Here is a 17,058-nt window from a genome sequence, read left to right as displayed (position 1 = left end):
CTTGATTATGAACCCTCTTTAACACTGTTTTCAAACTAGAAACCTTGATTTTAAAATCCGCCTAGTGTCACCTGAAAACCAATCTTTCACTTTTTTTTGGAGGGCTCAGATTAAGAAATATGATTTTTGGTAAGTTCAACCTCAGCCCTTAATAAAAAGGTTAATGCCTGACTTGTGGGTGACGTAGGGTTATAGTGGATGACAAACTCTCTTGAGAACCTTTTGGTGCTCATTGTGTGTAGGGGTGGCAATGGTTCGGTTTCGGTTCGGTTTGACCCCCAAACTGAACCAAACCGAAATTTGAATCGGTTTGGTTTTACCAAACCGAACCGAACCGAAACTGAATTTTCGGTTCGGTTTCGGTTCGGTTCCGCCAATTTTGCCACCATTTACACATAATAATTGCAAATATTCGGTTTCGGTTCGGTTTGATACCCAAACCGAACCAAACCGAAATTTGAATCGGTTTGGTTTAACCAAACCGAAACCGAATTTTCGGTTCGGTTTCGGTTCGGTTCCGGTTCGGTTCGGCCAATTTTGCCACCCCTAATTGTGTGTGAGAAGAAGTGAACATAGGAAGAAAATTTTATTTGTTAAGGGACCCACGAAAATGAAGATGAAGATGTGAAAGCGGTGCCGTCGTGCCGACCACATTCCATAGAATGGGCACATCGATGAGGTAGATACAGACTTCTAGAGTCTTGTGTTTATTATATAAACTCATTTGGAAAAGTGTAAAACAAAGTGAGTAGTGCCATTATCAAAATATTGCTGTCACTTCACACGGGTTTCCTTATCCTTTCAAGGGGGGCTTATCCATGAAGCCTCCTAGTTGCCATAAGTTTCCTTCTCTTTCCCCTAATAAAATTCGATTTAGAAAACGTTATTAGGCTTCTCCAAAAAAACGAATGGCCCAGATCCAGATCCAGATCCCATCTTATTACAATATAAATTGTGGGTCCAGTTGCCTTGTGGACCCAATCCAGTGACACTTTCCATAAACTTCTATATGAGATACATTGACCTTGTTTTGATTTGGTCATTGCAAATTGTAATATTTAATGAGTGTCATTATCAATAAGAAAGAGTGAGGATATTGTTCCACTATTTGTTAATGACACCTGTCTTTAATTTGCACTTTTCTAATTAGCTGTTAATTAACGATTCAACACACCCTTTTTCTGGGTGGATTATTAACGGCTTAACGCTACCTAATCTATCCTTTTTCTGCTTTTTTTTTATTTCCTCTTTCGTTTTATTTTTCTTCCAGAAGAAGTATCATTAATATTAAGAAACTTTCCATGTCATCATGAATGCTTTTACTAAATTTTCTAAGGAAACAGTTTATAAAGAAGTGCAAATGGGTTGTTTCTGAAATGTTATAAAAACCATGCTGGTCTTTCAATGGCCACATAGAATATAGATTATTGGATGGCTGAACCAGGACACCACCTTTGCATTTGGGGTAGGTAGCTAACATATGGCTTCCTCTATCTTTGTTGTTTGACCTTCATTAATTTCTTCATGTGAAGCAAAAAATTAATGTTATCTTTTGTACATTATAGAAAATGCAATCCAGTCACATGAATCATCAGAAGGAAATAAAAAGCAATGAAATAGGAAGAGTTGGTAAAGAGAAGCAAAGAGATGGCAGGATTAGAAGGTCCCCAGTTCATCCATGGCTACTTGAATGCAACCATTTTCCAAGCACAACATCTTCACAATTCCATTTATGGCCATGGCCTTCAGGTCTGAAATGCCCCTTTCTTGTCTATTTCTCTTCTGGTTTTTTCCTTCTAATATGACTTTTGGCCACACTTCTTGCTAGCCTGATATTTTCTTTATTTTTTTATTTTTGATTTTCTGCTTATTCTAAATTGTTTGTTATCAGAAAAATCTGTTTATTTTTCTGTATCTATAGTTCCTTCTACTATTTAGTCTTTTTATTAGTGACTTTTTGTTGGTATCACTTCATTTTTTTATGGGTTTGGTATCACTTCACGGTTGTCTGCAACTCTTATTTTGCTGTTCTTCTACTTCTTTTTCATGTATACTTTGTAACTTGTTCTTCTTATTATTCTCTTCATAATGGGTTGTCCCTCTTCATCTTCTTTTCTTCATATGAAGTTGTATGCAATTTCTTATCCCTTATTTTATTTAGTCTATGAAATTTCTTATTCTGTTTTCTTCATCTCCTTTATCTGTCCATGGTTTTTCTGTAGCTTATTCTTCTTTACTAATCCACCATTCAAATTGACACAAACAGGCCATAGAGAAGGTAGAGAAGGCCTTACACCTTGACCAACTTGCCCACAGTAAACTCTACGCAACGGTTGATATTGGCATCGCCAGAGTAGCAAGAACAAGATTGGCCGAATTCCATCCTCAAAACCCTATATGGAATGAAACTTTCAGAGTCTATTGTGCCCATTCTTCCTCATCAATCACAATTTCCATTAAAAGCCAACTCCCTGTAAGTGCAAAGGTCTTGGGCAGAGCCAAGATCCCAATTGCACAAATTCTCACTACCAAACCTCTCGAAGGTTGGTTCGATCTCTTCAATGATGGTGGTCACAAGCTCCACAAAGCCCAGGTCCATATCCGCCTCCAATTCTCAGACGCAAAAACCAGTCCCAATTGGAATTCAGGCATCCGAGATCCACATTTCCAAGGAGTACCCAATGTTTTCTTCCCTCAAAGAACTGGCTGCAATGTCACCCTCTACCAGAATTCCCATCTTTCCAATGATTTTCGTCCAAAAATCCATCTTTCCAACAATAAACTCTATAACCCTCCAAGGTTATGGGAAGATCTCTACAACTCCATCACAGAAGCAAAACACTTTATTTATGTAGTTGGCTGGTCAGTCAATTCTTCCATCACTCTAATCCGCGATCCCGATCGTATGATCCAAGGAGCAAAAAATGTATCGATCGGAGAATTGCTGAAGAGAAAAGCAGATGAAGGTTTAACTGTCTTGGTCATGATTTGGGAAGATAGAACCTCTATTTCCTTGCTTGGAAATGCTGGACTGATGAAAACCCATGATGAAAGTACAAGAAATTTTTTTGAAAACACCAAGGTGAAGTGTTTTCTCTGTCCACGACATCCAGACTCCTCTCTCACCACAGTTCAACGAGTAGAGATCGGAGTTGAGTTCACTCACCACCAGAAAACAGTGACACTGGATGCCCCAATTTCCGGAGACAACTCCCAGCGACAGATCATCAGTTTCGTCGGAGGGATTGATATCACCGATGGGCGATACGACAATGAGAAACACACACTTTTCAGGACTCTTGACACTATTTATCGGGATGATTTCCTGCAGAACAACTTCCCACATGCTGATCTTCGCCACGGAGGACCGAGAGAGCCATGGCACGATGTACATTCTAAGCTCAAAGGCCTCGCTTCATGGGACATTCTCACCAATTTTGAACATAGATGGATGAAACAAGCCCCTGAGGAAATTTCCCATAGTTTGTTAAAAATTCGGCGAGACCCACAAATCTTCCCAGTTCCTCCAAGCTCTGAGACTGAAGAATCATGGAGTGTACAAGTCTTTCGATCGATTGACGATGCCTCTGTCGTGGGCTTTCCTTCAGTGCCGTCTGAGGCTTATAAATTGGGATTGATGAGTGGGAAGGACGTTACAATCGATCAAAGCATTCATGTAGGTTATATTGAAGCGATCAGAAGAGCAAAGAGGTTCATTTACATAGAAAATCAGTACTTCTTTGGGAGCTGTTCTTCGTGGAGTGAAGATCAGGACTGTGGGTGTTTGAACTTGGTTCCAATGGAGATTGCACTTAAGATTGCAAGCAAGATCAGAGAAGGAGAAAGGTTTGCTGTTTATGTTGTGACTCCAATGTGGCCTGAAGGGGAGCCCGAGGGTGACACTGTGCAGGCTATTTTACACTGGAATAGACTGACCATGGAGATGATGTATGGGATTATTGCACAGGCGATTGATGAGATGGGTTTGAAAGGGGAAGCACGTCCATCAGATTATTTGAATTTCTTTTGCCTTGGAAATAGAGAAGTACGAGATCCAGGAGAGTATGTTCCTCCAGAGAGGCCAGAGCAAGGAACAAATTACTGGAAAGCGCAGACCAACAGGCGGTTCCTAATCTATGTCCATGCGAAGATCATGATCGGTACATAACCAATAACTACCCCTAAGTCTTTTTACAGGATAGCAAGCATCTATTATAGAAAATTAGTCTTTTTACAGTATAGCAAGTATCTATTATAGAAAATCAGTCTTTTTACAGTATAGCAAGTATCTATTATAGAAAATCAGTCTTTTAAAGTGAATAATCAATAGACTTTTACACTAAAACCAGTTCTATCAGAAAGAAGTGAAAGAACATTCAAATGATTAAGGAGTTGTGGTGCTTGCCTCATTGGCCTTTTTTCCAACTTCCTTTCAATGAATTTCCTCCTGAGAAATGGTCATGGTTCAATCAATCTCCATCTTGTTGGATTGCCTTTTACTTTGATATTGCTTTCCTACTTAGGCCTTGTTTGTTTTGGATTTTTAGAATAGATGTAGAGTCCAAAACTGAATATTGGAATCAAAATTAAACGCAATTTCGAATCCAATAATCAGTTTTTTTTACTCAAAATCAATTCTCAAAATCCAAAACAAGCAGGGCCTTAGAAAGATAACATCCTCTTTATTTAAGTTTCTTGATTACTTTAAACGCATTGCATGTAATCAAGCCATGCTAATAAATACAAAAACATACATGAAGTATGCAAGAGCTTTACTTCTCTGCATCCTTTCATTCTTATCATTTTTTTTCAATTTTTCATCTTTTCTTATTTGGAAAAGTTTGAATGGAGCAGTGCTACCAAGAGCTTATTTATCAATATAGTAGTAGAAACCATCCACTAATTGTGATATTATTAACTATCACGATTAACTAAAAGACAACATTAACACCTCATTTTATTCTGATAATTGTCATCAGAGAAAAAAGCTATCTAGATGAACCAAACATGTTTACCTACTCCAACATGCCAACATAGTTGGTACAATCAGTGGGCTCTCTTGACACCCTAAGGCCGTGCTCATTTTAGATTTTGAGTCCAAAACTGATTCTTGGACTAAAGCCTTGTTGGTTTTGAGTCCAATAATCAGTTTTTGACTCGAAATCAATTCTCAAAATCCAAAATGAATAGGGCCTATATGCAATTTTGAGTCCAGTAATCAGTTTTGGGCTCAAAATTCAAAACAAACAGGGCCTAAGATGTCAAAGACATGTACATCATATCACGTATTTTGTATTTAATTTCCTTCTAAACTAAGCTTTTTCCCTCAAGAAAACAGGAGTAAGAAAGACCCACTTATTAAGACAAGACATATCACTTCTGATAGTATAATAATGGGTTTCACTCACCCGCAAGAGTAGGCCAAAAAAAAAGCAGCGACCTTACTAGATAGACTGATCTCCTAGGAAGAACTTCCTGTTCTGATTGAAGATCTCCTCCTCCTCATATCTACATTCATGAGGATTGTATGGGCACAGTGTATGCTAGACTAGTAGAATGTAATGTTGTTATATTCTGTTTTAAAATTTGTTTTACACCCATTGCACGTTGAAAGAAACACAGCCTTAATAAAATCTGGTTGGGATCTGCCTCACCCCAGCTTGCCTGCAATTTTTTGCTTCAATCTTTTAATTTGCAAATTGATATTTTGTCCAGTGGATGATGAGTACGTGATCGTGGGCTCCGCAAATTTGAACCAAAGATCGCTCGATGGAGGGAGGGACACAGAGATCGCACATGGCGCATACCAGCCACGCCACATCAACCGGCCAACGGAGAAAGCCCGTGGCCATGTTTATGGATACAGAATGTCTTTGTGGTATGAGCACTTCATTAGCCATAACTCTAGCATAATGCACATATTTCGCGAACCAGAGAGTTTACAATGTGTGTGGGCAGTGAAGAGAATTGCAGAGAGTCTGTGGAAGAAATTCGTCGGGGAAGAAGTGCTGGATCTTCCCGGTCATCTACTTCCTTTCCCAGTGAGAGTTTGGGAAGATGGGACACTGACAGAGCTACCGGAGAATGGTTGTTTTCCTGACACCAAGGCTAGTGTCAAGGGGAGGAAATCTGATAAACTTCCTCCTATTCTTACTACGTGAGTGTCATAAGGGTATTATTGTCGTTGTAAAATAATGGTATATTTAGGAAATAAGTCACTGCATGACGGTATTATCGTCATTACGAACTATCTGATCACATCTAATAATCTATAAGTAAAACAGAATCCTGGACGCGGTGAATGTGCCATGTGGTAGGATTCAGTTTTACTCATATATTACTAGTGGGAGAAATCGTGCGATGCAGGAGTGAAAAAATGGAAAAATGAAGTAGAGAACACAGGCTAGGAAGTAGAGAACACATTAAATTTTGGTAGAAGAGATTTGGTATATCCCATTATATGACATAAATAAATAGCTATAATTCACTATTTTCCAATGATTAAACTTGATCCCCTGAAGCTACTTGTAGAGAAAAATCAGTTTTTATGTGTTTCAAACAGACCATGTGAAGGGGCTAGGATCATTCAATCAAGCCCAAGGTCAGTGGCAATGAGCTAGAACTCCCTTTTTTACCAATGAAAAGGGATGCACCCACTATTTGTATTAATATATGCAGAATAAGATTTACTTTATATTATTATTTGTGAAAACTGGAGGTCATATAATCCGTACGATGCACGGGGTGATAAAAACCAAAAGAATGCTTAAAGTTTTTTTTGAAGAGACATTCATAAGGAAGACACTGAGACACAACAGTAAAAAAAATAGGAATCAGCTCTACACAATTGAGAATGAGTAATAAAATTCTAGATAAGTAGCTTATTGAAAAACGGAAAAAAGGTACGGTAATAGAAAAGGGTGGTGGTGATATAATATATTTTAAATTAATAAATAAATGATCAGGCAACAAAGACAACATTTACCAAAAAAATTAGAGGAAAGAAAATTAAATTTATTAAAAAAATAGCTCCTTTTTTTTTAACGAAGTAGGGTTTATCGAAAAAATGTGAACCAATGAGTAGTAAAATTCCAAATAAGTATCTTTTTCAAAAGGAAAAACAAAGGCAATAATACATGAAAAATATTTAGAGACGGGGTTTGCGATACAATATTTCCTAAATTAATAAATAAATGATAGCAACAAAGCGATCAATTACCAAAAAAAGAGGAAAGAAAAAGAAATTTTATTAATAAAAAATAGCACTTGTTTTACAAATAAGGGTTATTACAAAAATGTGAACCAATGGGGGATGGCAGAGCCATAAAGACAGAGCTTCAGCATGCAAAGAAAAAAGATGGATCATACAGAAATGGAGAGCAAAAATGAAAAGAGAGATTTTGGGCGAGAGCAGTACTAGGATGGGTGACCTCCTGGGAAGTCCTCGTGTTGCAACATGTCACTTTTTAAAATCCGTCTAAAAAAATGAAAAGAGACAGAAAAGAATTGTCATGCTCATAGATTCTACAAATATTTGCACTATCTTCTACTATAATTCATAAAATAAAAATGAAAAGAGGGGGTTGGGCCGTTAGCTCAACGGTGTTGGCATTGTTCCTCAACATTGAGGTCGTAGATTCGATCTCAGCTTACCTATTAAAAAAACAAAAATAAAAAGAGAAAGAGAAGAATTGTCATACCTAGAGATTATACAAAATTTCGCAAACTCTCTTGTACTATAATTTGTGATAAGCTTGACAACCTCTGGAAGAGATTTTCTGAAAACAAAGTAGATGTCATCAAGGTGGGGGCGAGAAATAGAAGAGTTGTCATACCCATAGATTCTACAAATTTTTGCAAACTCTCTTATAATAAAGTTTGTAATAAGCTTGACAACCTCTGGAAGAGATTTTCTGAAAACAAAGTCGATGCCATCAAGTTGGAGTCTAACTTTTGTTGGATCTATACAACTTCTAACTTCCATCTCCTATCAAGAAAAGGATGTTGCCATGTTCAATATTTCGCAAAGGTTTTCTTCTGTATAAATATTTTACACATCTGAAGCATAAGATGTAGGTACATGTGTGTCTTTGACATAAATACACTGTCATAAAATTTAAAGATTTGGTGCAAGAGTAAAAACAAAAAAAAAAAAGCAGGAGAAGTTTGAAATTAAAAATTCTATAACCCATTCTACTTTTGTTGCATCCGTATCAGGCAGTATGCGTAGTAGAACCCATGGATGAACACTTGTATTTGGTGTCCTGTGAATTAGAAGGAAAAAAAAACAGCATAAGAAGTGAGCAAGGTATAGAAACCAACCCATGACATGAGCAGTGAAAGAAGTAACATTTAAAACAAAACCAGAGAAAGAAATAAAATATCATAATGAAAGATACCAGCTCTTGCAAACACTCTGGGCCTGCTGAAGATTGAAAAAGAAACTCCCGAGCAAAAGCATAGTCGAGAAGCTATTATCCAAGGGTTTCAAACCAATGAATCAGGCTAACCTCTATTGTTGTTTTGATAGAATTAAATGGATTTAAAGAGATTTCTTTGGAAGTCAAAAGAAGAGAGATATAGAGAGAGGGAAAAAAATTAGACGAAATTCCGGAGTTTATATGGGCAAGAAATTAGAAACGATTAAGACGAGGAGAGAAGGTTTAATAGAAATAAATAGCGTCTTGGAGAGAGACTCAAAATCAACGCAAATTTTTACCAAAATTTCTTTCCTTTTGCAACCGACCTAGGCGTTATGGTTTTGTTTCTAGTAATCTGTGAATTAAATGGAAATGGGCGTTTTTAGTAATTATCCACGTCAAAATTCCAATGTATTTTTCAATACTGAATTACCAATGCCATGTAAGAAATAACCAGCCATGTAGAGACATGCGGGGGGGGGGGGGGGGGGGATAAATGTAAGTGATAAGGCATGAGAGAGTTTTAAAAGGTCCAAAAATTAAGAATGGTGAAACAGAGTATAAAAGATTGGAACAGGGATGTTTTTGGAATTGATATCAAACTTCCCACTATTCGAAGAGAGCTTGATGAAATTGAAACAAAAATTGGCTCGAATCCCACTTGTACTCATCTCAGATGTGAAGAATTTGCCAAAAAAACGAAGAGTATTTCAAAACTGCTCGGCAGGAGGAAGCCTTGGCCCATCAGAAATCTAGAATTAGCTGGTTGAACTTGGGGGATACAAATTCCTCTTATTCTCACTCAGTTGTGAACTCAAGGCGGAATCAAAACTCTATCACAGGCCTCGCTACTGAAGAAGAAACCATCACAACCAACCCCAGTGATATTGCACATCTCCTGGTTGATAACTTCAAAACCATCCTCAATGCTGATAAATGAGACATCTCTATCAGCCATGTTCCAACTCCCATTAGAAGGCTAACTGAGGAAGAAGCTAACAACCTGATCAGCCCAGTTTCCAGATCGGAAATTGAAGATGCAATCAGGCAAAAGGATGGTAATAAAAGCCCCGGTCCGGACGGATTCAATGGTAACTTCATTAAATCTTTCTGGTACTTAATTGGTGATGAAGTTGCGGAAGCCATCCAATGCTTTCTCCGTAAAAGCAAAATGCTAAATGAACTGAACTCTACTTTTATTGCCTTGGTCCCTAAGTCAAACTACGCAAACACCCCTAAAAAATTCCGTCCGATCTCTCTGTGTAATTACCTATACAAGATCATCACTAAGATTCTTGCCCAAAGGCTTAGAACTGTCATTGGATCTCTTATTAGCCCATTTCAATCTGCCTTTATCAAAGGTCGTCTCATCCAAGACAATATTCTCCTCACCAATGACCTCATCCACAATTTCCGTAGGAGAAATTCTAACCCTGCTCATAAAAATGGATTTAAAGAAGGCTTTTGATAATGTCTACCATGAAATTTAATGAAATTTGGAGCAATAGGGTGGGTAGTGTAGATGGGTCATAACCCAAAATTTCTATAGTCGCCATGTGTACAGCAATATGGCCAATGGACATTATTGGCTATCATAAATCCCGGGCTATTGTCCCTGGTGCCACTCTCATCGGATGAATGTAGCCCCTTGATCGAGCACGATGAAAAAGAGACCCTTTAATATGTCTTCAAACCGAAAATTTTTGCATGTCTCAATCTTGTGATTGAGATCAAAGAGCTGGACCAATTGGGTCACCCTTTGAATCTTTGATGGCCTATCAGATCAACGGTCTAGATCAGTGAGCACACAAGCCATTTATATATGCACTGAGTCATGAATATTTTTCATTCATCTAGTGAAGATCACCTTACTCGCCGATTCCAAAAAAAACGTCTACTAGAAAACGTTATCAGGCGTGTCCAAAAAAGGAATGGCCCATATCCTGATCCGATCTTATTACAAAATAAATTGTGGATCCTGTTGCATTGTAGACCCAATCCATTGACACTTCCATAAACTTCTACGTGAGAAACATTGGTTTGTTTGGTCGTTGCAAATTGTAATATTTTAAGGAAAGTGTCATTATCAATACAAAAGAGTTGGGATATTGTTCCCTTATTCATTAATGACACCTGTCTTTTATGTCATCATTAGGGGTGCAACTCGAGCCCGGTTTTACCCGACTCGCATCGACCCGACCCGAAAATAGCCTGGGTTGGGTTCAGGTTTCATGGGTTTCGGGTCGAGCCGGGTTGAGCATTCAAAAGCCCGCATGAATCTCGGGTCGAGCCGGGTTGAGCATTCAAGAGCCTGCATGAATCTCAAGTCGAGCCGGGTTTGAAGGGGCCCGACCCAACCCGACCCGAGTTACATAAGTTATAGTATGTACATTTTTTTCTATTGTTAGTTAAAAGTTAAAAGTGAAAACCCACGCACCCACTGTTATTGTATGTGAGTGTAATTTCTGCTTCTATAAATTGAGTTGATTCGAGTGTTTGATTCAGCATTGTTTGATTGTAATTACAACATTGTTTGATTCAAGTGTAATGTGAGTGTAATTACATCATTGTTTGATTCAAGTGTAATGTGAGTGTAATTTTTGCTTCTATGAGTTGAGTTGCCTTGCCAAATAAGAATTTTCCTTAAAAACTTGCGTCAACATGAAAAAATCCGAACCAACCTGAGATTTATCATGGGTAGGGCCGGGTTTGGAAATCGTGGGTTTTCCGGAAAAAAAACCGACCCGACCCGACCCGAGATATTTCTCGGGTAGGGTAGGGTTGGGTTCTCCGCAACCCGACCCGCCCGACCCGAGTTGCAGCCCTAGTCGTCATGAATGCTTTAACTAAATTTTCTATGGATAGAGACATAGAGTTTGAATATATGAAGAAGTGCATGTGGGTTCTTCTGACATGTTAAAAAAATCATGCGTGCTCTTTTAACGGCCACATAGAATATAGATTATTGGATGGCTGAACCAGGGGGGGAACAACATTTTGCATTTGGCGTAGGTGGCTACCATGTGGCTTCTTCTATCTTTCTTCTTGTTTGACCCTCATTAATTTCGTCACGTGAAGTAAAAAATTATTATTATCTTCTGTACATTGGTAAACGTGCAATGCACCGACCCAAAAAAAAAAAAGGTGCAACCCACTGACTTGAATAATCATTCATCAGAATTAGGATATAAAAGCACTGAAATGTTAACAGTTGGGAATGAGAAAAAAAAGAGATGGCACAAGTAGAAGCTCCCCAATTCATCCATGGCTGCCTCTATGCAACCATCTTCCAAGCCCAACATCTTCACCATTCCATTTATGGCCATGGCCTTCAGGTCTGCATTGCCCCCTTTCTTGTTTATTTCTCATCAGTTTTTTCCCCCTTGTAGTAATACTTTTGCCAAACTTCTTGTTATCCTGATATTTTCTTTCTGCTTATTCTAAATTTTTTGTTGTCAGAAAATTCTGATTATTTTTCTGTAATTTTTAATTGCTATCACTTCATTTTTTTTATGGTTTTGGTATCACTTCATGGTAGTCTGCACTCTGCAACTCTTATTTTGCTGTTCTTCTACTTCTTTTTCATGTATAGTTGGAAACTTGTTCCTCTTATTATTTTTCTCATAATGGGTTCTCCCTCTTCATCTTATTTTCTTCATAAGAAGTTGTATGCAATTTCTTATCCCCTTTTTTTTTTATTTAGCCTAAGAAACTGCTTATTCTGCTTTCTTCAACTCCTTTTATCTGTTCATGGTTTTTCTGTAGCTTATTCTTCTTTACTAATCCACCATTCAAATTGCCACAAACAGGCCATAGAGAACGTAGAGAAGGCCTTACACTTTGACCATCTTGCCCACAGTAAGCTCTACGCAACTATCGATATTGGCATCGCCAGAGAAGCAAGAACAAGATTGGCAGAATTCCATCCTCAAAACTCAATATGGAATGAAACTTTCAGAGTCTATTGTGCCCATTCTTCCTCATCAATCACAATTTCCATTAAAAGCCAACTCCCTGTAAGTGCAAAGGTCTTGGGCAGAGCCAAGATCCCAATTGCACAAATTCTCACTACCGAACCTCTCGAAGGTTGGTTCGATCTCTTCAATGATGATGGTCAGAAGCTCCACAAAGCCCAGGTCCATATTCGCCTCCAATTCTCAGACGCGAAATCCAGTCCCAATTGGAATTCAGGCATCCAAGATCCACATTTCAAGGGAGTACCCAATGTTTTCTTTCCCCAAAGAACTGTCTGCAATGTCACCCTCTACCAGAATTCCCATCTTTCTAATGATTTTCATCCAAGAATCCATCTTTCCAACAATAAACTCTATAAACCTCCAAGGCTATGGGAAGATCTCTACACCAGTATCACGGAAGCAAAACACTTTATTTATGTAGTTGGCTGGTCAGTCAATTCTTCCATCACTCTAATCCGCGATCCTGATCGTATGATCCAAGGAGCAGAAAATGTATCGATCGGAGAATTGCTGAAGAGAAAAGCAGATGAAGGTTTAACTGTCTTGGTCATGATTTGGGAAGATAGAACCTCTATTTCCTTGCTTGGAAATGCAGGACTGATGAAAACCCATGATGAAAGTACAAGAAAATTTTTTGAAAACACCAAGGTGAAGTGTTTTCTCTGTCCACGACATCCAGACTCCTCTCTCACCACAGTTCAACGAGTTGAGATCGGACTTGAGTTCACTCACCACCAGAAAACAGCAACACTGGATGCCCCAATTGCCGGAAACAACTCCCAGCGACAGATCATCAGTTTTGTCGGAGGGATTGATATCACCGATGGGCGATACGACAATGAGAAACACCCACTTTTCAGGACTCTTGACACTATTTATCGGGATGATTTCCAGCAGAACAACTTCCCACATGCTGATCTTCGCCATGGAGGACCGAGAGAGCCATGGCACGACGTACATTCTAAGCTCGAAGGCCTCGCTGCATGGGACATTCTCACTAATTTCGAACATAGATGGATGAAACAAGCCCCTGAGGAAATTTCCCATAGTTTGTTAAAAATCCGGCAAGACCCACAAATCTTCCCAGTTCCTTCGGGCTCTGAGACTGAAGAATCGTGGAGTGTACAAGTCTTTCGATCAATTGACGATGCCTCTGTCGTGGGTTTTCCTTCAGAGCCACCTGAGGCTTATAAATTGGGATTAATGAGTGGAAAGGACGTTACAATCGATCAAAGCATTCATGTGGGTTATATTGAAGCGATCAGAAGAGCAAAGAGGTTCATTTACATAGAAAATCAGTACTTCTTTGGGAGCTGTTCTTCGTGGAGTGAAGATCAAGACTGTGGGTGTTTGAACTTGGTTCCAATTGAGATTGCACTTAAGATTGCAAGCAAGATCCGAGAAGGAGAAAGGTTTGCTGTTTATGTTGTGACTCCAATGTGGCCTGAAGGGGAGCCTGAGGGTGACACTGTACAGGCTATTTTACACTGGAATAGACTTACCATGGAGATGATGTATGGGATCATTGCACAAGCAATTGATGAGATGGGTTTGGGAGGGGAAGCACGTCCATCAGATTATTTGAATTTCTTTTGTCTTGGAAATAGAGAAGTGCGAGATCCAGGAGAGTATGTTCCTCCAGAGAGGCCAGAGCAAGGAACAAATTACTGGAAAGCGCAGACCAACAGGCGATTCCTTATCTATGTCCATGCGAAAATCATGATTGGTACGTAACCAATAACTAATCTCTAAGTCTTTTTGCAGTATAGCAAGCATCTATTATAGAGTTAGTCTTTTTACTGTATAGCAAGTATCTACTATAGAGAATTAACCAACAGTTACTCAGGCCACGTTTGGCAACCATTCTCTGGAGCGATTTTTTTTTCTTTCGCTCCAGAGAATGGAAGAAGAAGATCCACATTTGTTAAAAAGAATGTGGGCAGCGTTTTGTTCCAAAAGCACGTTTATGCAGAGATTTTTGGAGCAAAAAGGAGTTATTCTGTGATTCTGCGCTCAACTGGAATGATTTCGAGATGCTGCAATTCCATGCTCCAGAATCGTAATCAGGAGAATGGTTATCAAACAACCCTTAATTTCCATGGCATGATCAAAACACTAAGATCTGACATTTAAGTGATTAAGCAATAGAGTTTTAAAACTAAAACCAGTTCTATCAGAAAGACGTGAAAGAACATTAAAATGATTAAGGACTTGTGTTGCTTGCCCCATTGACCTTTTTTTCCTACTCCCTTTCAATGAATTTCCTCCAGAGAAAAGGCCATGGTTCAATCAATCTCCATCTTGTTGGATTGCCTTTTACTTTGTTATTGCTTTCCTACTTAAGCCTTGTTTGTTTTGGATTTTGAGAACTGATTTTGAGTCCAAAACTGATTAATGGAATCAAAATTAAACGCAATTTGAATCCAATAATCAGTTTTTTTTACTCAAAATTAATTCTCAAAATCCAAAACAAACAGGGCCTTAGGAAGATAACATCCTCTTTATTTAAGTTTGTCGATTACTTTAGGCACATTCCCTGTAATCAAGCCATGCTAATAAATACAAAAACATACATTAAGTACGCAAGAGCTTTCTTTCTCTGTCATCCTTACATTCTTATCATTTTTTTTTTCAATTTTTCTTCTTTTCTTATTTAGAAAAGTTTGAATGGAGCAGTTCTAACAAGAGCTTATTTATCAATATAGTGCGAGAAACCAGCAACTAATTGTAATATTATAAAGTATCATGATTAACAAAAAGACAACATTAACACCTCATTTTATTTTGACAATTGTCATTAGAGAAAAAGCTATCTAGATGAACCAAACATGTTTACCTACTCCAACATGCTAACGTAGTTGGTGCAATCAGTGGGCTCACTCTTGACACCCTAAGGCCGTGTTCATTTTGGATTTTGAGAATTGATTTTGAGCCCAAAACTGATTCTTGGACTCAATTGCATGTAGGCCCTATTCATTTTGGATTTTGAGTCCAAAACTGATTATTTGACTCAAAACTAAAGTTAATTTTGAGTCCAAAAATCAGTTTTGGACTCAAAATCAATTCTCAAATTCCAAAACCAAACTCAATCGCATTTAGGCCCTATTAATTTTGGATTTTGAGAGTCCAATAATCAGTTTTGGACTCAAAATCAATTCTCAAAATCCAAAACCAACAGGCCTTAATTTTGAGTCCAAGAATCAGTTTTGGGCTCAAAATCAATTCTCAAAATCCAAAACAAACAGGGACTAAGATGTCAGAGACATTTACATTATATCGCGCATATTTTGTATTTAATTGCAAACTAAGCCTTTTTTCCTTGATACCCATTGTATGATACAGTTTATGCCATAGTAGTAGAATGTAATGCTGTTGTATTCTGTTTTAAAATTGTTTTACACCCATTTTTACGTCGAAAGAAACATAGCCTTAATAAAATCTGATTGGGATCTACCTAACCCAGCTTGCCCATAATTGTTTTTTGCAATCTTTTAATTTGTAAATTGATCTTTTGTCTAGTGGATGATGAGTACGTGATCATTGGCTCCGCAAATTTGAACCAAAGATCGCTCGATGGAGGGAGGGACACGGAGATCGCACACGGTTCATACCAACCCCGACACATCAACCGGCTGATGGAGAAAGCCCGAGGCCATGTTTACGGGTACAGAATGTCTTTGTGGTATGAGCATTTCATTAGCCATAACTCTCCCATAATGCACATATTTCGCGAACCGGAGAGTTTAGAATGTGTGAGGACAGTGAAGAGAATTGCAGAGAGTCTGTGGGAGAAGTTCACTGGAGACGAAGTGCTGGATCTTCCCGGTCATCTACTTCCTTTCCCCGTAAGAGTTTGGGAAGATGGAACACTAACAGAGCTACCGGAGAATGGTTGTTTTCCAGACACCGAGGCTAGTGTCAAGGGGACGAAATCTGATAAACTTCCCCCCATTCTCACTACGTGAGAGTCATATTTGTCATTTTAAGTGATGGTTGGTTCAGTCATGGTAAAATAGTGGTATATCTAGGAAATAAGTCACCATATGACGGTGTTATTGTCATTACGAACTATTTGAACACCTTGTTGTGAAGGTGCTCTAGTTACACTAGTGTGAGGTTTTAATATGGGTGTATGTTTTGATAATGGGGCAAACTTACCTTAGTTTTACATGTTTTAACTAGTTGTCAAAGGCTATTACGATACCCAAATAGCTCTCTGTCTCAGCAGCAAATTAAAATCAGGTAAAACAAGGTGAGTTCACACATTACCAAAACATGAGGCGAACTTACCTTAATTGTCAAATGCTATTACATTTGTGTGGATGTGAGTGGTCTACACCCCACGGAAATTCCCCACTTAATAAAATGGGATGGGCTTAAGTGGACACATGACCCCTTGTTAAAGTTTTTATAAGTGCAACCAGTCAAAAAAATAAATAAATAAATGAAAGTGCAAAACTGACTAAGAAAGTGAAAAATAGTTTAATTAAAAAAGAAAGAGAAGTTGGGAGAACGTGCAGAAGGGAGAGAAAAGAAGGGCTGTGAGTGTTTTTTTTGTTTTGTTTGGTAGGTAAATGGGGTTAGGCAAGACCCCAACCAGATATCATATAAAACACAAAAGGATTACAATGAGAGGGCTACAAAACAGCCAGAATGAAGGG

General features: G+C 38.4%; 2 protein-coding genes across 2 annotated transcripts; both read left to right on the top strand.

The window, feature by feature from the left end:
• The first annotated feature begins 1,335 nt into the window (after positions 1–1,335).
• Positions 1,336–6,979, top strand: LOC143878320 (phospholipase D alpha 1-like). The gene is made up of 4 exons (XM_077380620.1): positions 1,336–1,465; positions 1,566–1,749; positions 2,267–4,160; positions 5,716–6,979. The coding sequence occupies exons 2-4, from the start codon at positions 1,648–1,650 to the stop codon at positions 6,159–6,161; spliced, it is 2,442 nt and encodes an 813-aa protein (XP_077236735.1). The 5' UTR covers positions 1,336–1,465; positions 1,566–1,647; the 3' UTR covers positions 6,162–6,979.
• A 4,605-nt stretch (positions 6,980–11,584) lies between these two features.
• LOC143879578 (phospholipase D alpha 1-like) lies at positions 11,585–16,575 on the top strand. The gene is made up of 3 exons (XM_077382032.1): positions 11,585–11,755; positions 12,230–14,123; positions 15,917–16,575. Exons 1-3 carry the CDS (start codon positions 11,654–11,656, stop codon positions 16,360–16,362), a joined length of 2,442 nt encoding a protein of 813 aa, XP_077238147.1. The 5' UTR covers positions 11,585–11,653; the 3' UTR covers positions 16,363–16,575.
• The last annotated feature ends 483 nt before the right edge of the window (positions 16,576–17,058 follow it).

The sequence above is a fragment of the Tasmannia lanceolata genome, unplaced genomic scaffold, assembly GCF_043159265.1.
Source record: "Tasmannia lanceolata isolate RefF3 unplaced genomic scaffold, GAP_Taslan_0.1 ptg000006l, whole genome shotgun sequence".
Taxonomy (NCBI): Eukaryota; Viridiplantae; Streptophyta; class Magnoliopsida; order Canellales; family Winteraceae; genus Tasmannia; species Tasmannia lanceolata.
Note: the sequence above shows the minus strand (reverse complement) of the source record. Positions and strands in the feature narration are given on the sequence as shown.